Consider the following 24,093-nt stretch of genomic DNA (forward strand, 5'->3'; position numbering starts at 1 on the left):
AAACTGAGATCCAAAGCATTTGTCTAACAAATAAATTGTTGATCTAACAACCATTTATAGCCCTAAAGCTTTCTGAAAGTGAAAAGTATTTACCATTCTTCTAAAAGCCAGGAAGGATTAATTTGGCAGGGGATGGAATTCCATATGTGTAATGGTTGTGAGGGTTACTTTGCGTAAATGGCCTTAGATTTAGTTAGCTTGCTTGCCCAACCATGCTTAGGGTCAGAGCTCGCCCTCCGTGACCTGTTAGTGACTTGCAGAATCTGTCAGTGGGCGTTTCTTTAACCTCTTCCAGCATAAAAGCTGTTTGACCCCGAGTCTCCTCCTATGTTCCCTGCGCGGAACGCGTCTGCACAAGTAAGGGGAAGGCTGGGGCGTGCCAGCGCTCTCTCCACTAGTTTCAGGTGAAGGGTCTTGGAGCCCTGTCTCCAATTCCTCCATCTCCCTCTCTTCTCTATTGGTGTTACCCTGAATTCCTTCCCCCAGGCTGGTCCCCTCTCCGGCATCACTCGGGAGCCCTGCCTCCGCTTCTCGCTCTGATGTCAGTTCCCTGACAATATGGTATCTTCATTTTTGGTGCTGATTGTATAAAAGTTTCCCAAGTTGTTATTTTTCACAGGAATGAATATCTGGGGATATTCAGGATAAGTCTGCCCTGAATTGACAAGACCCATTTCTCAGCAGTTTTGCCCCCCTCAAATTTGACTAATTTGAATTTGTTTACGGCCTAAATTGTAGGCTATGGCTTTTCATGTGCATGGCATGGGAACATAGGATACTGCACCTTATACTGAGTAGCATTCTTTTCCATCTAGCCTGCACCAACTTGCAATGCATTCCAGGACTTCTGACCTACCTGGAGATACCAGGGATTGAACCTGAGACTTTCTGCATGGAGAGCAGATGCTGTGCCACTGAGCTATGACCTTTCCTCCATGTCAAAATAGATATTTTTTGCCATAGTCCACATACAATTTAGTAGCAACTTTGCAATTTTGTGTCTATTTCAGCTTAGGGATAGAAGAGAAATTCAATTTGGTTCACATTTTAATGCAAATACTGTATATCTAATTTGCAGTTCTCAAAAATATGTAAACAGAAATGCAAACAGTCCTTCAAAATGCACTTCTCTGAGTTTTGCAATGCAGTTCTCCAATGGAAAAATGTGTATGTTAGGGGAAAGTGTGCACAAAAATGCACGTATTAATTGAAATGGCATAATCAAATATTAGAGAAAATCGTTTGCAAAAATGTGTACATTAGGATAAATGCACACAAAAATGCTCACTTGGTCACTTTCTTAAAGATATAAAATAAATGGCAAACCGATGCAGAAATGTTGTTGGAATGTTGCAAACTGAATTTATGATTGAGATAGCAGAAACTGAGGAAAACTAAAATTGAAAATTTGGTCCATTCATACTACGGACTGTGGACTTATAATCATCTGGATAAGCTCCATCACTGATTTGTGCTGAACCATTTCTGGAGTCCACTTCTAGACAGGAAAAAAAGTATTTGGCAATCAGCATGCAGAGGTACATTTTCAGGTTTAGGATGGGGTGGCGGAGGCAAGATTCAACACAAGAGATAGTTGTTTGCTTTCAGATAAATTTGATTTGAACATGCCCTCACTCCGCTGTAAGGCAGACTGCTGCCCTCCAGACTTCCTAAATCAGGGATGGGGAACCTGTGGCCCTCCAGATATAGGAGGAGTACAGCTCTCAACATCCCTAAACATGCTGGCTGGGGTTGATGGGAGCTGGAAGGACCACAGGTGCCCCATCTCTCCCTAGATACCTTGTTGGTGTCTTATGGCATACTTTGGATTTGGATTTACAATCTTTGGATTATGCATGTCCTCACTGGTGATTGTGGGTGGGTGGCAGGGCAGGGTGTGTTCTAGACACAAGAGGCTCTTGGCTTCTGAACAAGGTTGTTGACAGGTTGAACTGAATGGAAAAGTTTGCAAAGAACATGCTCTATAACATGAGAGTGAGTCATCACAATTTCCTCTCTAAGTCACCTGCTCCTTAGCTTTGCATCTTTATAAACCAATGCTTACTCATCCATAAGTCAGTCCTCACTCAACCTCTTTCTGCTGAGCCCACTTTCAACCCAAGCTGGAGGCAGAGGGATTTTCCTTCTCCTGGCCTAGTCACCGAGGCTTCACTCAGATAAGATGGAATTGCTGCTGGTCAGTGGGAAGGCTGATCCAGGATTAGGGAATATAAATTGTTCTTTGTGTGGGGACAGCTGTGAAAAAGGTGAAGGCTATGCTAGGGACCATTAGGAAAGGAACTGAAAATAAAACTGAAAATATCACAATGCTGTTCTACAAATCTATGGTGTGACCACACTAGAAATACTGTATATTGTTTTGGACACTATGCCTCAAAAAAGATTTTGTAGAGTTGGAAAAGGTTAAGAAAGCCGCAACAAAAATCAAGAAAACGGAGCAACTCCACGATGAGGAAAAGTGGAGCTTCTTAGTTAAGAGAAAAGGCAAGCAACCAGATACATGATGCATAAAGTGGAGAAGTGGACAGGGAATAGTCCCTGCCCCTCGTCACTCAGAATACAAGAATTCAGGGCCATCCAATGAAGCTGAATGTTGAAAGATTCAGGACAGACAAAAAGAAAACCACCCTTCTTCATAGGTAAACTATGGCATTTGCTCCCACAAGAAGCAGTGATGGCCACAGATTTGAATGAATTTAAAAGAGGAGTAGCCAAATTCATGAAGGATAAGTCTATCAGTGACAACTTGACACAATGACTATGTTCTACATCCACTGTCAAAATCAGTGTGCCTCGGAGTGCCAGTTTCTGGGAATTACAGGTGTGGAGAACGCTGTTACGCTTGGGTCTTTCTTGTGGGCATCTGGTTGGCCACTGTGAGACCAGGATGCTAGACAAGATGGGCCATAGGCCAGATCCATACGTTCTTATGGATGGGATTGCTCTCTCATTGAAACACCACATTCACAATTTGATCTTGCCTCTTGATTTGACTTTGCTCAGGTAGCAGCAGTGTCCAGGAGTGCCTTTCTGTGGCTTTGACTAGCACGCCAGCTGTGCTCTCTCTTGGACAAAGCAGATCTGGCCACAGTTATGCATATCTTGGTCACACCCAGCTTAGATTACTGCAGTGCCCACTTTGTGGGGCTGCCTTTGAAATGGGTTTAGATTCTTCAGCTGATGCAAGATGCAATGGACAAGGCATTTGACTGTGGATTACTGGGGGGGAGGCATATCACTCCAGTTAGTTTCTGGGGACAATTCAGAGTGCTCCCCATGATTAAGAAAGCCCTCATGTTTTGGACCCTGACTATTTAAAGAACCATCTTCTCCCACATGGCTCTGCCTACCCACTGCATTCATTGCTGAAGTCTTTGTTCTGCATTTCTTTGCATTCAGATGGTCAGCTGAATGAGGCATTGGATGGCAAGTCCTCAGAGACTCACTGAGACTGTGGATCTCCTGACGTCAGGAAGCCAGAGGGCTTCCTCTTTTGTGGCCTTTAGCTGCAGTGTGAAGGCATTTCTGTTACCTCAGCTGTTTGTTTTTTCCTCCTTAGTAATATGAATGTTGTATCAGGTTTTGCCTCTGTTCTGATCTGTAGCTTATTTTCTAATATAAGATATCTATATTATGAAATAGATATATATCTTACCTTAGACCACCTGTGATGGACAGCTGAGTCTGGTGATGCAGTGCCTCGGAATTCCACCAGAGGGCTGGAGCCTCTCTCTGATTGGCTACCAAGAGGGGTGGAGCCAATCAGCTGTGATGGACAGCTGAGTCTGGTGATGCAGTGCCTCGGAATTCCACCAGAGGGCTGGAGCCTCTCTCTGATTGGCTACCAAAAGGGGGTGGAGCCAATCAGCTGTTATGGACAGCTGAGTCTGGTGATGCAGTGCCTCGGAATTCCACCAGAGGGCTGGAGCCTCTCTCTGATTGGCTACCAAGAGGGGGTAGAACCAATCAGCTGTGATGGACAGCTGAGTCTGGTGATGCAGTGCCTCGGAATTCCACCAGAGGGCTGGAGCCTCTCTCTGATTGGCTACCGGGAGGGGGTGGAGCCAATCAGCTGTGATGGACAGCTGAGTCTGGTGATGCAGTGCCTCGGAATTCCACCAGAGGGCTGGAACCTCTCTCTGATTGGCTACCAAAAGGGGGTGGAGCCAGTACTTTGGGAGGGAAAATAAAAGGAGCCGTTTCTGAGATTCAGATGGGGAGGTGGATTAAGAGAGAGCAATTAAGTTTAAAGAACTGAAGTGAAATCACTGGAAATGAGTTGCGCATTTGCCATGTATGCTAGAAACCTATAATATATTTAACTGAAGAGTAATAACTTAAAATAAACAACTGAAGTTTAAAAGAAGCTGTGTGTTTACTACTTTGTTTAGAAGCCTGTAATATACACAAGATTTAGCATAATTATTAATAAGTTAACTGTTCCCTGAAAGACCTTTATCAACTGACACCACCTTTGTTTTATCAACTTTTATAAATATTTTCTTATTTGGACAACTTCTCCCTGAGTCTCCAAGGATCTAAGTTTACCCTCACACAAAACCCAAAAGATAACCCATGGTGGTTATATATAGGGATCCATCACACCACCTCCAAGGCCTTTATGGCTGGAAAGGCAAAACTTGCATTTCTACAAGTGCCATATAATCTTTGCTGGGGTTTCATCCTTTCTTGTGGCACCAGCACACCTTGGAACTCTGCCTATTTACATCATGCATGTATCCTCTTCAAAACTTTTTTCCAGCAAGGTTTTTCAGATATGTACTTTAGTTAGGTATACTAGGGTTTAATATTTTCTGATTTTATCTGCATATTATTTATAACTGTTTTATGTACACCACTTGAAGAGGTTTTTGTTTCTAATTAAGAGGTTTATATATATATATATTCTGAATATAAATGAACACCAAAGTACATAAATGAAAAATTCTCTCTCACTATCCTAGCACACAAGCGCACACACAGAGATAGGCAAATGCAGCAACAACTATGCAACAAATAGTAATTAAAAGTGGAGTGGCATGTGACTAGTCCCTATGTAGACCCCAAGCAGTGTGCTAATTTTGAAATGTTTGCATATGAGTGTGTATACTAGCCCTCCCAAACAAGGTATTCTCCGGATGTTTTTGGACACCAACTCCCATCAGTCACCACCAGTATCACCAATGGTCAGGGATGATGGGAGTCGTAGTCCAGGAGCATCTGGAGGATGCCAGGATGGAGGAGGCTGGTATGCATTCATGCTGTGAATGTCACAGAATGTTCAGAAGTATTTTTAATGCTGCAAAGGGAAGAATGAAAGGTGAAAGTCCATGTAGCTGCTGTGAGTTAAGTGGACAAGAATTCCATTACATGGATGCCACAATGGAGAAGGTTTTGTCCAATGTATTGACTGATTGAGCATGCAAAGTAATGTGTAGTGGTCCTTCATGTACAGTGGTGCCCCGCAAGACGAATGCCTCGCAAGACGGAAAACCCGCTAGACGAAAGGGTTTTCCGTTTTGGAGGTGCTTCGCAAGACGAATTTCCTATGGGCTTGCTTCGCAAGACGAAAATGTCTTGCGAGTTCCTGCAGGGTTTTTTTCCTCCCCCCCCCTTTCCCCAAGCCACTAAGCCGCTTATCAGCTGATCCGCTAAGCCGCTAAGCCGCTAAACAGCTGATCCGCTAAGCCGCTAAGCCGCTTAACAGCTGATCCGCCAAGCCGCTTATCAGCTGATCCGCTAAGCTCGCTAAGCCGCTAATAGCGCTAATCCGCTAAGCCGCTAATGGGCTTGCTTCGCAAGACGAAAAAACCACAAGACGAAGTGTCTCGCGGAACGGATTCTTTTCGTCTTGCGAGGCACCACTGTATAGTGATCTCAAGCTGTTCAGGCTTTCAATGTAATATTGGAACTCCGGCCCATGGGCCAAATTAGACCTGTTACAGGACCTAATTTGGCTTGCAATGTCATTTTCACCAAACCATCCCCACCTGCCCCACACAACCGACACCATATGTGGGGTCGGGCAGGTAAGGACATGGCTGCAGGAAAACAATCAAGAGCTTGAAGTGAACTTCTGGTTGTTCCTATGCAAGTGTGGCTTGCTGAAGGTAATCCCCTCTGTGATCAGGGAGTGCCCATCAGGAACTTCTCAATGCAATTAGGAGAGCTTGCTGTCAACAATCATAGGCTAATTGGTCCTAAGAGCAAACCATCTGGTGATTGACAGGTAGGCAACTGTTTCCACCTGGAAGCAGTTCTCCAACTCTAAAGTAGCACTTTCTGTTGGATTTGAAAATTGGAGTGTTCAAATTCTTTTCAAAGATGATACTTGTTGAATATGGATCACCATCATCATCTTCAGTACTAATGGGATTTAGACTTCTTTGCTTTTTGAGACATTTTGACTCTTCTGTGTCTCAGTGCTAGGAATATTCTATAGTCTAGATTTCCAAATTGACAAAAGATAAAACATTAAAGGGGGCTTTGTGTTCTAACCATAACCACTTTGTTTACTGGAACACAATGTTTTATTTTGCACTTGTGAAATGTTGCCCTTTCATCCTGGAGTGACACTTGTGAAATGATGTCCTTCCTTCCTAGGTTGAGATTGTTGTGATATGTGTATGCGTAAAAAGGTTATCACATCCAAGTTGCCTTGCACTGGCTTCCCGTTGCTGTAGATTGTCCTTTTCAAACAGCAGCAACAGTAGCGTAATACTGTCAAGATCAGCTGAAAGACATGAAGTAGGGAGGGAGGTAGCTTCCACAAAACTCTTCCACTGGCTGAATGGTAAATGAAACAAGGGGGAGGGAGAAGAGGAGAAGATGCTGGTCCGAGAACATGGCCTGAAGGAGCAGAAGGTCACAACCTTGCTGAAAAGTAAGCTGCCTGAAGCAAAGAGGTTGCAAGGGAATGTTACACAAATGCTAGCAATGTGGAGCACGCTCCATCATACTGAATGCAGTGGGATACTTAAGGGAGTGCAACAGGGGGTGCATGATGCACACAGTGCTCCGCTTCACCCCATCTGTCCCTGCCCAGCAGCTGCACTTGTCAGGTGGGTACTGCTGAGAGTATCATATGTCCCAGAGGTGCTCTTAGCTTGTATTAAAAACTGGGCTCTTATTGTTGCAGCTCCAGCTCTCTGGAATCAATTGCCAGTTGAAATTAGATAGCTAGCATCGTGATTTTTCAGCCCCTACTGAATACACACACACCCAAACACACACACGTTTAAGAAGGCTTTCCCTGAGGTGTGAAGAAATTGTTTTATTGCTTTCAGAGTTTGTAAAGATGGTTTGAATGTTTTTAGAGTTTGCTGAAATCATAGAATCTTAGAATTGTTGGGTTGTAAGGGACCATGAGGGTAATCTAGTCCAGCCCCCTGTAATGCAGGAATCCTTCCCCCAATGTGGAGCTTGAACCCAGGATCCAAGCGTCTCATCCTTCTGACTGAGCTAACCTGATTGTATTGTTTTTAAGACTTGTGTGTTGTTCTGTTTTTATCTTTCACATCGCTTGTATGGCTTTATGTTACAAAGTGGTCTATAAATTACTTGATGTTGATCAGAGGCGCCGAGTTGTGCCCAACATTGTGGGGGCCCATTGTGCATGCGCAATGCACACCTGTGATGTAGTTTTAATTGCTTCTGATTGTGCATGGATTTTTGCTATACTCTTATTTTTAAAGGCACCATTTGTGTAGGTGTTTTCTCTGCTGTGATTATTTGGATAACGCTATACTGCATTTGATGCTTAAGACCCTTGTACAGTAGTCCAAATAATGAAACTGAAATTGAAACAGAGAGTCATTGTGGGAAGTGAAGCGGGGTTAGTCCAGAGCACTTTAGTCTCTCAGTTTGCCTTTCACTGGCTCTCACTCAGCTGCTCACCGCCATCATGCAGCCCCAAATGGACTGTGCCCCCTGACAGAAAAGAAGGGTGTTTGTGTGCTCACACATTTTCTGCATGTACCTTGGGTGCAGGATTAGCTGAAATGAACAGACAGGCCCAAACAGCAAGTAGTCTCCTCCAGGCTACATCTTGCTAGCAGGTTGCAAAACTTATGGGAGGATCCTATGCATATTTCCTTGTAAGTAAGTCCCATTGTGTTCAAAGCAGCTTACTCTCAGGTAAGCATATATAGAATTTTAGCTGTAGGTTTGTCACTGTTGGAGGCAGTGTGCCCCTGAATACAAGTTGCTAAGAATCACAACTGGGTATAGTGTTGTTGTGCTCAGCTGGTAGGCCACTGTGAGCACAGAATGCTGGACTCGATGGGCCTGATCCTGCAGGGCTCTTCTTATGTTCAGTTGTTATGTTGCTGGGTTGTGGGTTTTTTGCTGGCTTCCTTCAAATGGCCAAACCGTTTCCTTCAGCAAGGGAGCAAGGGTGTGTGCATTTGTTATTATTAGCCACCTCCTGTCAAAGGCTGTTAAATCAGCCATTTCAAGAAACAAACAAACCATGCAAAAGAAATTTGTATGGCGAGAAGGTCGTTTTATGTAGCTGGGCTTCATTTCAGTAGGGAACAGGGTCTATGCTGGACTGTTCACTTAAGTTATTATTATTATTATTTTATTATTTTTTATTGATATACAGCCCTTCATCTGAAGATCCCAGGGCAGTTCACAACATGAATGACAATTAAATCATGTGTGGGAAAGGGAATTTCAGAATAAAGCAAACATTTCTCTCTTTCCTCCTCAATGAAGGGAACTCCCTGAAGGAACTTCCTGGAGTGAAGGACTACGAAGTAGTGTATCCACAAAAAATCCATGCATTGCACAAAAGAGATGTCGGAGGAAGCCAGAACCACAAGGTAAAAAAGAACTGCCTGTTTGGTTGTGTACACATAACAATTCATGGTGCATTTGATGCATCAGACATGTACATGTTTTTTGTGCCTTTCACATAGAATCATAGAATTGTTCAGTTGGAAATGTTCCTGGGGGTCATCTAGTCCAACCCCCTGCAATGCAGAATTCTCAACTAAAGCACCAAAGACATGTACCTTCCAACCTCTGCTTGAAAACTTCCAATGAAGCTCCTTATGCAGTCACATCAGTTTCTTTAGATGCCTCCCACTTTTCATTCTTATTGGAATTGTCTGCATTTGTAGCTTCCATATTTAACCTTTAAGAAACTCCCATCCATCTTGAACTCCCTTCTCTTTGAGTTTTTGTGACCATGGGATCTCACCTAGTAGCTCCTAAAGCTTTTTGAAATCAGTCTTCTTAATGTCCAGAGTGCATGTCTCAGCTTTCCCTTGCCTCTGTGTCATGAAACTCAAAAGGACAAGATCATTTCCTCCCAAGATCTCCAGTACTTCCACTTTGTCAATCAGTTCCTCCCTGTTGGTGAGGTCCAGGTCCAAGATAGATGATCCCCTTGTTGCTTCTTCTGGGAAGCCGGCCCCGATCTCCCACTCCCACTCGGGGTTTCCCTGCTGCTCCCCTGCTCCTGACGAGTCCCCCCTGTGGCTCCCCTTGGCCTGACCAGAGGCGCCCCCTTTTGGGAATCCTCCGATTCACTTGAAAGACTCATGGAAACCCTCAAGTCATTGTCATCCTCCTCCTCCTCGTTCCGGGATTCTTCCCCCTCGCTCTCAGTCTCCTCCCTCATCTGTGCCTCTCTCCCTGAACCCCTGACAATATATATATATATATATTGGCCATTTTGCTCATTGTGACACATGCTTGAAACTCTGGGTTTGGTCCATGTTCGCTACTGCACTAATCCAGGGACAAAAGCATTTTTTTAAAAAAAGATGTCTGTACAAATGTGCACAATGGGCCTCAGGTTTACAGGTTGGGGAAGTAGCAATTGAGGTGGTAATTAGTAGTAATTGAAATTGTACCTTCCCGGATCTGAGGCCTTACTGTGGCCTTCAAGACACAAATGAGTGACTTGGGATGAGGTCTTTAATGCAGCAGTATTTATTAGCAGTTGTTGTGATGCTATAGCAGTTTTCCTTTGTTTGCCTGTCCCCCGCAAAACCCCCCACCTCTAATCAACAGCTGCTCATCCACACTTTTCAAATGCAGGCCAAGTATGAAGATGCTGCAGACTATGAAATGAGAGTGAATGGAGAGAAGGTGGTCCTTCACCTCGAAAGAAACAAGTAAGTTAGAATAAGGTTACCAGACGTCCCCGGATTTACAAATCAGGCCCCATACAAAATCCATTGAAGTTGAAAAGTGTCCCCGGATTCATTGAAAAAAACCCCGGGTAACCTTAAGTTAGAACTGCAGTTTTCTTAACATTTTCAAGGTGACAACATGGCAGAAAATAATGGAGGTTATAAGGAGCACATTCCTGTGGCGATATTCTTTCCCCACAGTTATTATGTTTGGGAGAGGCCTCAGTCAGGGTTAAGTTAGACATTGGAAGAGATATGGAAATGCTTCTATAAGATACATAGAACTAGTGCCACTTCCAGTCTCTGTTCTTTCTTTCTTTCTTTCTTTCTTTCTTTCTTTCTTTCTTTCTTTCTTTCTTTCTTTCACAACATATAGCAGCAACATGGAGGGGTGAATGTGTTCCCATATGACACAAAGCACATGCAAATTTTATGCAACAATGTGCTTTCTTTTGTGAAACACTGACCAGTTTCCAATGGAAGTCACCACTTGCTGGTTGCTAAAATTCTTGCAAAGAACGCTGTCCAGATTGTGCCCCTTAGCCCTGGACAAATTAGCTCTTCTTTCCGCCTCTCCTCCAACACCCTCTCCACCCATTCAATTCACCCTCTATTAAAAACCATTTATTATGAGCTAATAATCGATATTTTCCTGCCAACCTAGCAGTTCGAAAGCACGTCAAAGTGCAAGTAGATAAATAGGTACCACTCCGGCATGAAGGTAAACAGCGTTTCTGTGTGCTGCTCTGGTTTGCCAGAAGCGGCTTAGTCATGCTGGCCACATGACCCGGAAGCTGTCTGCGGACAAACGCCGGCTCCCTTGGCCAATAAAGCAAGATGAGCGCCACAACCCCAGAGTCGTCCGCAACAGAACCTAATGGTCAGGGGTCCCTTTACCTTTAATAATCGATATTTTTATTTATGGACATATTTTTAAGCTGATTTTGCGCCCTCCCCCCATCGCCTGTGCCCCTCGCCACCCCCTGGCTACGGCCCTGCCCACCAGCCAAGACCACTGGATTGGCTCAACAGTGCATTTGCACCACACCTCCCCCCATCTCACTGCTCCCTCTCTCTTTCCTGGTAAACATACCTGTAAGTGACCCAGCTGCTGGGAAGTTAGGTAAGCACCCCCACTGCCCCAGGCCATGCATTCCTGGCAGTGGTAGCTCTTGCCCATTGGGACTGGTAGAGCAGAAGGCAGAGCAGCTAACAACAGGGGGAGCCAGAGCGAATGACTGGCAGAATCAACTAATTCTGGGTTTGTTCCCATCCTCCTTCCTGTTGTATTCTACAAGGGCAACCCTGTGACAAAGGAGGAAGGTGACAGTCAGGGCCACCCCATGAACTGGCTGTAAATGAGGAGTTTGGCAAGTGAGAGCTTGGTGGGGCAGCGCCCCATTTGACCTATGGGCCAGCCTGCAGTGATGTCTGGAAACAGTTAAACAAAACATGCCCCCAAAGAAGTATTCTGAAACAAGACTACCCCAAAATAAATATTTCCAAACACCTGGAGTTTCTTCCGCACCACTCTCTTACTAGTGGTGTGTTCCCAAGTTTTGTTTCCCAAATTATTCCTTAAGATTCCAAGATTCCCTCTTGCTTTATGCATTTAAAATATAGATGGATCATGGGGATTCCACTTTTTTAAAAAAATAAAAATAAAAAGGTAGACTGTGCGAGTCACTCCAGAGCTCAGAACCATCCAATGGAGCCAAATGGTGGAAGATTCAGGACCAAGTGCTTATTCACACAGTGCTTAACAATTGAACTCACAGCTGCAAAATGTACTGATGCCAGCCACCTTGGACAGTTTTAAAAGGACTAGATAGGCCTTTGGTCTGCTTGAGCTGACAGCCTCTTATTTTTTTAAAATCCCTTTTGGCTTTTAAGTTGTTTTTAACTTTTTAGGATTTTATTGTTTTGTTTTTCAATTGTAAACCACTGTGATGTATCTTTATGTCACAGTGGTATATAATTTTTTAAAATAAAAATAAAAATGTGCTTTTCGCTGAGTTCCAACACACAGACGCCCTCTACCTCACTCAGCGTGGCCAGGATTTAAAACTGCACATGTGGCCTTGTCATGCATGCATGCATGCATGCATTGTAATCCAAACCCATGCTGCATGCATGCCATTGCAGGCCTAGCCCTCGATGCCTCCAGGAGCTCAGGAGCTTCAGCTGCATAGCAAAAGACAGGAAGGATTCTAAAGGGCTCCAATGGTATTTGCTGGTAGCTGGCAGGCAGCCAATCCCTACTGTGATAGAGCCATTGTTGTGATTCGCTAGTCACAGCATAAGGCGACCTATCACAGGCGGCGCAGGGGGCTTAAGGTGTCTATATACTGGGCTGAGTGCCCCTGTTTGTCATTCTTGTTCCTGCTGCTTCAATAAATCCTTTTGAGCTGAACCCAGGGCTCAGGTCATGCTTGAACCCACCTACACTTCAGCCTTGTCTATAGAAACCCTAGCAATTTGCATATTGTTTTCTAAGAGCCTTTTAAAAATGTTAACCCTGCATCCGAGTTGATATATTATACAAGCAAGGCATAAGAGGAAATGGCAAAGAAATATTCCAGATATTTTTCTTTTAAACTGATCCATTGGTAGCATAGCGTTTTAGTCTTGTTAAGGGTCAGGAGTGCTCAGCTTGAACTATAAATCAAGATATTAATAAAGATAATCTTCAATAGAATTGCCACTTGGCCAGTTTCTGCATAATAACTAACCAGCTCAACAGGTTTGTCTCTCTGTCTCTCCTCCTCCCTGCTACTGGCCTGGCCTGGGATGGGTTTTCTTTTTAATAGCTTGTTTCAGTACTGGACAGTAGGCATGCATTAAAATGAAATTATTTCCCACCTGCACTAATGACCTGTGGTAACAGCCTGATTTGTTCTGCTAAAGAGGAACCACCTGCAATCAGTTTTTCCATTACATATAACTGATAAATGTTAGGAGTATGCACAGGCCCCGAGATTTGCTTTGCATTTGTGCATTTTAAAAAATTCCAGTTGATTTCTGAGTCTCTCTTTGTACTCCCTCGATTTGCATTTCACATCCTGTGTAAAACAAAGCCCTGTACTTCTCCCATTTATTATACAGTAGCACCTCGGCTTACATTACTCTCGGGTAACGTAAACTTCAGGTTGCGAAAGCAGCAACCCCGGAAGTGTTTCGCTGCGCATGCATGCCTAGAAGTGCTCTACCGTGCTGAGCGCATGCGCAGAAGCAGTCTGCCACCGCATGCACAGAAGCGAACCCTCCACTTGCGGAAACTTCAGGATCCGACCGGAGCTCTGGAACGGATCCTGTCCGCAACCAGAGGTACCACTGTAATGGGGAATAAAATAGCAGCTCTTTCCCCTTGAAGCCAAAATCCAACTCTAGGAGCCAGAGTACCTCTAGAGTGGATTAAGTTTGCCAAATTGTAGACAAATAGGTCCAGACTTTTTGTGGAAATACAGTGGTTCCTTGGTTTTGAGCATCTCGGAAGTCGAATGTTTCAGTTTTCGAACACCGAAAACCTGGAAGTAAAAGCTTCCGTTTTCAAATGCACCTCTGAAGTTGAACGGCTTATGCTGAATGTTTCTCAATTTTCTCAATTAAATTTGCAGACCGCCCCTTGTGCCTCAGTTTTCAAACGTTTTGGAAGTCGAACGGTCTTCTGGAATGGATTATGTTTGAAAACCGAGGTACCATTGTGAAAGGAAATTCACTTTTCTCTTTGCGGAGGCTAAGCAGGTCTGGGACTAGTTAGTGCCTGGGAACAACATGATAGGCTCATCTCCACCGTGTTGCGTGTGAGCACTTATGTGCCTTCAGAGGTATTCCTTGGCAGTAGGCAGACCCAGTGAAATTGATCCTACCTGCACTATACATTTAAAGCAGCATCATGTCACTTGAAACAGTCACAGTTCCCCCCACTGTAGTTTGTTAAGACAGCTGAGAGTTGTTAGAAGGCCCCTATTCCCCTGACTGAGTTCTCTGGGAAGAGGGATTGAATATTAAACCACTCTGGGACTTGTAGTTCTGTGGGGGCAATAAGGGTTTCTTAACAACTCTCAACACCCTTAACAAGCTATACTTCCTGGTATTCTTTGTGGCAAGCCGTGGCTGTTTAAAGGTGCATGATACTGCTTTAAATGCACAGTGCAGGTGGGGCCTAGATTGTGGCATGCTCTTGGTTGTGGGGTGTGTGTGTGTGTGTGTGTGGTGTCAACAACTGTTCCTTCAGTTTGCAGATTTGCCCATGACCGCCCCCTCCCCAGTTGGCAGCCCCTTGATCAAAGGAATCAAGATTTGTGTGCTTTGTAAACCTTGTTGATCCCCTTTCCTTTTGTTTAAAACTATGTACCGTCGAGAAGCTTAAGTGCCTCCCCTCCCCTTTGATATCCTACTCTGAATCTAAAAATAGACATACAATGCCATTGGGGAAATATAATTGTAGGCTTATTATGCAATTATCTCTGGCCCAACTTAATTTTCATCTTGAATAACAAACCCATTGTATTCTTTGCAGGGATCTTCTTTCCAAAGACTACACTGAGACCCATTACTCCCCTGATGGCAGAGAAATTACAACAAGCCCAGATGTTGAGGTAAAGGCCAGAGCATCTCGTTGTAAATGTCGTGAGAAGGGCGGGTTGGGGTGCATGGCTTTAAGAGACTCTCAAAGAAAGGTGGCTTGCAAATGTATGAGGATCCCCTGAGCTAGACCTATTTCTGACCCACCTCATTTTTGCACCTCATTTTCATCACTCTCCCACTCCCTCCCAGTCTGCCCAGCAGCCCTGCTAGTGGAAGGGCACATACACAGCACCACCCCTCTCAGCTGGTTGCTCCTTTGACAGATGCTGTTTTTATGTCCTCACTTGACACTACTGCTGAGTGGATGCAGCTGACCGATTAACCATTCATTTTTGTCATATTTCTGCATTTGATGTATGGTGCAGTTCTCTTTTATCACTTGGCACGATGACAAAGCCCAAAGATGTTATCATGGTGCACCCAATGTGTGGTGGAATTCTCCTTACATGTAACTTCTGTGTGCCATTGTTTGTTTGTTTGTTTGTTTGTATATCTGAGCAAACCTAAACACAGATATACCTGTAGATCTCAGGGCGGTTCACAACCTAAAATGTTGCGTGTAATTTGTGTTTTGTGGCTAGTGCTTTAATGATGGCTGTGGGGTTGTGCGCATTGTTTCCATGTGGGCGCCAGTGAACATTTGAAAGCATCTCATGCAGGTGATGCAGCATATCTGTTTTCTGTTGCTACCTGTTCAGGGTAGGACTGAACCAATAGGTTAAAATTACAAGAAAGGGGATTTCAGCTAGACCAAATATGTCCAAAGTCCGTTTCAGTGGCCTAATCCAATCCGCCTGTCAGTTTAATCCATCCCCTGTGGCAGTTTATTTCCTGGGGTAAAATCTTAAAAAAGCTCAACAACTCTAACCCTAAAAAAGCCCAACAACTTCAATCCTAAAAAAGGTCAATAACTTTGGTTGGCCCTTTGGTCGGCCCCCACGGCCCTTCACTTCATCAAATCTGGCCCTCTTTGAAGAAAGTTTGGACACCACTAAGCTAGACATTAGGAAGGACTTCCTGATGGCATGAGCATTTTACAGTGGAACAGATTGCCTTGGAAAATGATGGACTCCCTGTTTTTTTTTAGTCTGGAGATAGATGGCTATTGTAGCAGTGGATTTCCTGTATTAGCAGTGGGTTGAACTAGATGAGCTCTGAGATCCCTTTGAACTCTGTGATTCTGTGCTTTGAAATGGTATCAGTGTGTGGGCGAATGGCATGTCTGAGGGTTCATTCTGCAGATCTTGTTGTGTAGCCGTATTGTTGACCTCCAGGAAGGCAAGTTTGGTGGGAAGAACGGCTTGTAACCTGAACAGAATGTCCCACAGTCCCTCCGCTTTGATTGCCTGCCCTTCCCCAGAACTTATAAGTTTCTCTCAGAGACGGTTTGCAGTCAGCTGTGCTCTCAGTGGACTGATCTTCTGTTCTTCCAAATAGCTATGGAGTTATGAGCTGTAACAGCACATTTGTTTGAAAGTCAGTGTAACCAACATCTTTTATCATTTGCTTTCTGTCTGTGAAGTTTCTCTTTGTTATCAACATTAGATTTAGAACAGGTTTGACCCAGCTCTGTTTGAGGGCAAGTATTGGCATACAATATCTTACTCATAATCAGCACTGTATTTGGTACCGTTTAATTTTAATTTCTGTGAGAAAACTTTTTTAATCTTCTTTGATGTGAACTGTGGGTACATGCCAGCTTGTGTTTGTCTTTTAAACTCCACATTGCAGAAGCTCAATAAAAATGCCTTGATGTGCATCTGCATGAAAATGCTGAGTCAATAGCAGTACAATCCTAGGCATGTCTATTCAGAAATAAGCACCACTGACTTTAATGGGGCTTACTTCCAGGTAAGTATGTAGAGGGTTGCAGCATCATTCAATTTACTACAAAGGTCTTGCAATGCAACAAAGAAGGCATTTGCACACCAGAAGCGAAACCCAAAGACCTTGAATTCGCACTGCCTCTCATTGTCTTTCTAATCCCTCCCTTCTCCCTCGTAAGTACCCTTTGGCTCACACATAATGCTAAGCCATGGTTTGTTAAAGTATGGTTTAATAGACCATGACTTAGTGTTATGTGAGACTTCTGCTGGCTGGCTTAACTATGGTTTGTTTACTGCCAAGAAACCTGAAATGTTTGTTGTTGACTTACAAACCTTGGGTTCTAGTCAATTAATTTTACTCAGAGCAGACCTATTGAAATTAATACTCATTCCAAACTTTGGTACATTGATGTATATGCGCCTACTCTGAGTCAATGTTAGTGGCATACAACCATTTGATTTAACTGTGTCACATGTGAAATCAGCGCCTTTCTTTAATCATGGTTTGGATGGTCACCAAGCTGCAAAGCAAAAGTAATTTTTTAAAAATCTGCACTCAGCTAGATTGGTGAAGTAAAACTGTTTTATATGCGTTGTATATGTGATATAACACTGCAACACTAGATGGCACTGTGGAGTCCTGTCTTTCCCTACCAGATTTCCCTGTATGCGTTCACAACGCGTTTAACTCAATCGCTTCTTTGACGTGTCTAGATCCAGCCTCTGTGGGACAACTCATAGTTAACACGTAGTTTGTTAAACAAACCATGGCTTAATGGTATGTGCAAACTAGGTCAGTATAGGTTTCTTCTGGCTGAGATCTCCTTCAAGTGTAATTTTTACTTCTGTTTTTCTCTGGGGGAAAAGATCCCATTTCTGAAAATGTATACAGTGGTACCTCGGGTTAAGAACTTAATTTGTTCCAGAAGTCTGTTCTTAACCTGAAACTGTTCTTAATCTGAGGTACCACTTTAGCTAATGGGACCTCCCACTGCCACCATGCCGCTAGACAACGATTTCTGTTCTCATCCTGAAGCAAAAGTTCTTAACCCGAGATAATATTTCTGGGTTAGCGGAGTCTTTAACCTGAAGCGTCTGTAATCCGAGGTACCACTGTATGTTGTGGGCTTCATGTCCTGCCTTCTTATGTTCCTATTGCCTTTAATAAGTCCTGCTTGTGAACTTCCCAGAGGACTCTGGACTAGATGGATCTTTAATTTGATTCAGGAGGGCTCTTCTTATTTTCTTATGTTTGATTTCAGAAGGTGCCACTGCTGAGCAAACATAAATACAGATTTACAATTCACACCACAAAAGGATTAGAGATTAGTGCGCACTAAGTATAGGTCTGACTACAACAGAGTTATTGCCTCAAATGTTTGCCTTCAAGTAGAAGCCATTGATGGAGTGAACATATGTACGTAACAGGCGGAAACATAGGAAGCACATGGCCGCAGACAAATGATCTGAAAGTACACAATGGAACAACCTTGCTGAAATTAAGTAGCTTTGGATCTTTCTAAGACCTGCTTGAGAGAGTGCCAAGAAATGCTCTGTATACAGAGTTAGACCTAAAATGATCCATACTGAGCCACAAGACTGTGTGACTTCCAGCGTTTGTCTTCATTGGATGGTTCTAGTATTGCGAGAGACGGAGGGGAATGTCTCCTGCACACCAGACATAATCTTGTACACCTCTATCACCTCCCACACTTGCTCACCTTTCCCCCAATAGTGAAGCCTCTTGCCAACTCATATGGTTATTTCCCTATCCCCTATCAAATTACACTAATTTGTGTAACTATCTGGAACAAACCTTTTCTCATAAAAGAAATATTTGTCCTGCTCAGAGGTTGATGGGTATCACCTGCACCTTCTAGAATTCCCAGAGAAAAAAGGCATGGAGCTCCTTGAGTCACATGCCTTAAGAAAATTGAGATATTCGTTTCCAAAGGTTATACCTCAGTAGGCATCCCTCACAGCAGATGTTTTACAGGTTATTCCAGATGCTTTCCTTGGACCATGATAATGAGTTACTCAGTTATAGGCACAAAAGCAGCCACTGTGTCAGGTTCCCTGAGAATAACTAACTAACTGCATGTTCTAGCAGTTCCTGTTTCTAGCATGTGAAACTGGTTGTTTTTAGCCTGTGTTCACTGTCATGTCTCCTACAATGAACAACTCTAATAATACACTAAAAATGTTTTTTTTAAAAAAAATATAAACTATTATATGGTCAAAATCAAACCAGATTTTATTTAACTGCATTTAGGGTATAATCCTGTGCCTCCTGGGAAGGGATTTCAGCAGCTATAGGATAGAGCAGGTCTCCCTCACCTAGGGTTGGGGGAGAAATCTAATTCAATTTCCGATTAAAGGAGAATCTACTTATTTTTATTTAATTTTATTTATTAAATTTATATACTGCCCTTCATCCAAAGATCTCGGGGGGGGGGGGGTTCAAAAGATAAAAATACAAAAATAAAAGGACAAATAAATAGTTAGAATAAAAACAAAACAATACCAACACATTTTAGAATATTAATCAGCCAAAGGCCTGGTCGGCAAGGGCGTACAAAGGGGTGTGTGGTGGGGGCGGTTCGCCCCAGGTGCCAGCCCAGAGGGGGGTGACAAAATCCTCCCTGGGCAGATCACGCTGCCTCGCCGCGATCGGACCCCCACTGGGAGGATCACGCCACTGCGCTGCGATCGGATCCCCCCCTTGGGCGGAGCGCCCCACCCCATGGGTGGATCACCATACCCCGCTGTTCTGGGTGCAGGAGCAGCTAGCTCCGCCACTACTGGTTGAAAAAGAATGTTTTTACCTGGTGCCTAAAGATGCATACCATCCATTGGCGGGGGGGGGGGGGGGGACATCTGTGCACTCTTTCTGTCCCCCCCCATCCGCATGGTCTTTCTCCCACCCCACCCTGCCCAAGCCGTATGCTCTGTTTGCCACCACCCCAACTCCTGATCCATAGGCTCTTTCTCCAACCACCCCACCCAATCCGCACATTCTTCCCGCTGCCCAACCTTCGTGCCACAACGGCCTCCTCTCACCACAGCTTTACCTTGGCCGGCTCTTTCTCTGCTGCCACTGCTGCCACATCTAGGGCCTGGCCTTCTTGTGGCCTGCTTGGCTTCTCTGCAGCCACCAGAAGAGGTGCACCTGCATCCGGAAGTGTGCTTCCAAATGTGCTGCACCCACTTCTGAGAATATGGCGGCACAACAGAAGTGGTGGCTGGAGGAGGAGGTGGTGGTGAGGCAGCAAAAGCAGGATACCAGGGTGGCTTTTGAGAATTTCTGGTGTCCCACTTAATTCGGGGCACTTGAGTGATGAGAAGATGTATAATGAAGGTGCCAGACAAAACTTCCTGGGGAGAGCATTCCACAAATGGGGAGCCACTGCAGGAAAGGCCCATTCTCATGTTGCCTCCCTCCAGACCTCTTGTGGAGGAGGTACACACAGAAGGACCTCATGGGTAGAGGTGGTGCTTGAGGTATTGCAGACCTCAGCCATTTCCAAAACAATATGCATGCCAAAACGCAGCTATCCGTTGCAGTTTGCACTTATTGGAATTTTGCAATGCAGCTCTCTAGCCAAGTAATAATAATAATAATAATAATAATAATAATAATAATAATAATAATAATAATTTATACCCTCCCCTCCCCAGGGTTAGCTCAGGGTGGCTAACAACCAATAATAAAAATGGGTTGAATGAATACAACTTAAAAACAAGATTAAAATACAACATTAAAACATTAAAACAGTTAAAAGGCAGCCTCATTACAGGAGGAGAAAGGAAAAAGAAAGAGGGGGAGGGAATCAAATTGGCTCCAAGCCAAAGGCCAGGCGGAACAACTCTGTCTTACAGGCCCTGTGGAAAGAAATCAGATCCTGCAGGGCCCTGGTCTCATGAGGCAGAGCGTTCCACCAGGCTGGAGCCAGTGTTGAAAAGGCCCTGGCTCTGGTTGAAGCCAATCTAACTTCCTTAGGGCCTGGGACCACTAGGGCGTTGCTATATATGGACCTTGAGGCTCTCTGTGGGGCATACCGGGAGAGGCGGTCCCGTAGGTACGAGGGTCCTAGGCCGTGATACAGTAGTACCTCGGTTTAAGAACAGCCCTGTTTACAAACTGTTTGGTTTATGAACTCCGCAAAGCTGGAAGTAGTGTCCCAGTTTGCAAACTTTACCTCGGTCTAAGAACGGAAGCCAAACGATGGAAGGGCACCAGCGGCGGGAGGCCTCATTAGGGAAAGTGCGCCTCGGTTTAAGAACAGTTTCGTTTTCAGAAAGGACTTCTGGAACAAATTAAGTTCGTAAACCAAGGTACCACTGTAACGTGTACAAGACCTCCCAGTACATTTCCGAGCACAATTCAGAGTGTTGGTGCTGACCTTTTAAAGCCCTAGATGGCCTCGGCTCAGTATACCTGAAGGAGCATCTCCACAGGATTTCTTTCCCTGGCAACACCTACAACAAGGAATGAATACATCACCCTGGAGCTGGCATTAATACTTAAGAATATACATACATTATTTTATTTGTTTGCTGCTTTTCCACACTCCAAACCATTCTCAAGGCAGCTTACAACATGAAAAAATACGTAATTGCAAACATAACAAAAATAGTCATAAACAATAAAAAAATAAAAAAATACAAAGTGAAACAATTTCCACATAAATCATAATCTAAAATAAAAATACAAAATATCTAAAATAAATGCAAGACATCTAAAATAAAGTTACAAAAATAATAATAACAGCACCGACTCTCCCAAACACCCCTCCCCTTCAAAAATATCCCAGCTCAACATAAGGAGAGCTATGCTGGATGAGGCCAAGGTCACCCATGTGGGCTGGCACACCCATGAGGCAGGGTAAAGATGCTGCCTTGGCTGGCGGAAGCCCCTGTGGTGGTGCCCCTATGGGCGCTGTGCATATACTGCCGCTTCTAAGGTAAAGGTAAAGGACCCCTGGATGGTTAAGTCCAGTCAAAGGTCACTAAGCAGTGTGGCGCTCATCTCGCTTTCAGGCCAAGGGAGCTGGCGTTTGTCCACAGACAGCTTTCTGGGTCATGTGGCCAGCATGACTCAACCACTTCTGGAGCAACGGGACACCGTGACGGAACCCAGAGTGCACAGAAATGCCATTTACCTTCCCGCCACAGCGGTACCTATTTATCTACTTGCACTGGCATGCTTTTGAACTACAGTCAAACCTTGGTTGTCCGATATAATCCATTCAGGAAGACCATTCAACTACTGAAACTTTTGGCAACTGAGGCGCAGCTTCTGATTGGTTGCAAGAGCTTCTTGCACTCAAGCGGAAGCCGCTTCGGCCATTTGAGTTCTGAGGAACGTTTGAAAACCAGAACACTTATTCCGGGTTTTGGGAGCTGAAATGTTCGAGAACGGAGCCGTTTGGGAACCAAGGTCTGACTGCGCTAGGTTGGTTGCCACCTCTGCCACCAGCATAGAACTGGTGCTGGCATTGGGGCTAGAACCTGCCACTGCTGCTGCTTTGCAACCAAGTAAGGGATGCTTTGGTGGGGGTGGGGTGGCAAGGCAGGGTGGCACTTCCCATTTCACCTGATGCACCCCCCTACCATCCTGTTGTCATGGTGGCCAGCCAGATTTCTTATGGGGATGATGCATGCAGGACCTGAGCATAACTGTGCTCTCCCTGTAATGTTTCTGCATCCAACAGTGAAGGTAAAGGGTAAAGGTAAAGGGACCCTGACTGTTAAGTCCAGTCGTGACCGACTCTGGGGTTGCAGCACTCATCTTGCTTTATTGGCTGAGGGAGCCGGCGTACAGCTTCTGGGTCATGTGGCCAGCAGGACTAAGCCGCTACTGGCGAACCAGAGCAGCGCACGGAAACGCCATTTACCTTCCTGCCAGAGAGGTACCTATTTATCTACTTGCACTTTGACGTGCTTTCAAACTGCTAGGTTGGCAGGAGCAGGGACTGAGCAACGGGAGCTCACCCCGTCACAGGGATTCGAACCGCCAACCTTCTGATCGGCAAGTCCTAGGCTCTGTGGTTTAACCCACAGCGCCACCTGTGTCCCAATGAAGTCCCATTGAAGGTGGAACAACACACTTGTGGCCTTGTGCTTTCCCCTTTAATAGGAATCAGTGGGAGGGAATTGGAACAGAGCAGAACAAGTAAGCACTGGAAAAACCATGCAGATGCCAGCTTTTGCTGTGGCAGGCTTGGATACGTGGTTCCTCCACCACAGATCCTCACGGATTGTCTTGCCATTGTTTCTGATGGTAGGTCATGGGGAGGGAGTATAGCTTAGGGACAGATGACACGTTTAGCATGCTAAAAATCCTTGGTTCAATTCCTGGCATCTCTGGAATGAATGATGAAGTCTACCTTACTAATGCCATAGGGTAGGCCTGATTTGCTGATAAAGTTTTTATGACAGCTTCCAGCAAATGTATAAAGCAGAACGGCAAGCATTAAAAAAAAATTGCCTAAATATTAGACAGGATGAACAATAGTGAGCAAAGAACTCTTACTGGCATTGTCTATGAATTAGGGATTACAGGAATGTGGAAAATTCCCTGTGGCAATGTTGTACATGTTCTGTCTTTCTGTTCATTAAGTAAGAATTACACGTGACAAGTTCTCTATTTTTAACTATTGTCTTAACTGTGGTCAGCAAAGTTCTTCTTTGACATCCTCACATGATGCGCAGTCAAGCTGCTGTTGAGCCAAATATGCTGCAGGGAGCAAAAGGCTGCTGTTCACTGGATGGCAGCTATTGTGGGATAATGTGAGGTCTTTGACTGGGCCAGCAGTTGTTGCTGCTGACACTAGCAATGTGTAAAACCTGCCCTTAAATTCTGTGGCTGTTCCAGCCTTTTTGCATACTTGCATTGCACTTTACAGAGACTTTTTAGGGGAAATTGGTGCTTCACAATTCAGTCACAATGCATTTAGAGGATTACATTCTTCCACATGAATCTATTTACCCACTAGCTTGATAGACCTTTCTCCAGGTGCTCCTAACTTTGGAGTTTAGGCAAGTGGCAAGCAGGGAGAGGGGGCCTCTTCACTGGGCCTAGTGACCTTTTGGGTCACCTCTAAACATCAACTTTCAGCAGGGAGGGGGAAGAACTCTGATGTTGTGTGAAGTTTGCAGTTGCCCTTACTTCCTCTGCAAGAAGATCAAAGGGAAATATCTCCAGACTTTAGTACTTTGCAAAAATCTGGAAAAAGTAACTCATGCATCTCGCAATTGCAATTGCAATTGCATCCCAAATATGACATGCATGTCTTCTGACGTTTGAGGCATTTAGATAGTTGTTAGGCAGGGTGTGCAGCTCTGATATTCATTGCATTTACCGGTATTTGCATTCTTATGCTGGGATCACTGAGTTCTTTTTGCTTTTGACACAGTCAGGAGAGAATAAGAGTGTTGGAGAACTTTCTTTTACAACTTTGTAAAAAAAACCAACAACAACACATTTTCTCCATAGAGAAAATAGTGAG

At 44.4% G+C, this 24,093-nt stretch overlaps 1 protein-coding gene across 1 annotated transcript in view; it reads left to right on the forward strand.

The window, feature by feature from the left end:
• Positions 1-24,093, forward strand: part of ADAM28 (ADAM metallopeptidase domain 28) — a 69,249-nt gene that overhangs the window by 7,008 nt on the left and 38,148 nt on the right. Inside the window, exons 2-4 of the mRNA XM_028707916.2 lie at positions 8,740-8,846; positions 10,072-10,148; positions 14,689-14,767. Coding sequence (XP_028563749.2) covers positions 8,740-8,846; positions 10,072-10,148; positions 14,689-14,767 — 263 coding nt within the window. The remainder of the gene's footprint in view (positions 1-8,739; positions 8,847-10,071; positions 10,149-14,688; positions 14,768-24,093) is intronic.

This window comes from Podarcis muralis, chromosome 15 (genome assembly GCF_964188315.1).
Source record: "Podarcis muralis chromosome 15, rPodMur119.hap1.1, whole genome shotgun sequence".
Taxonomy (NCBI): domain Eukaryota; kingdom Metazoa; phylum Chordata; class Lepidosauria; order Squamata; family Lacertidae; genus Podarcis; species Podarcis muralis.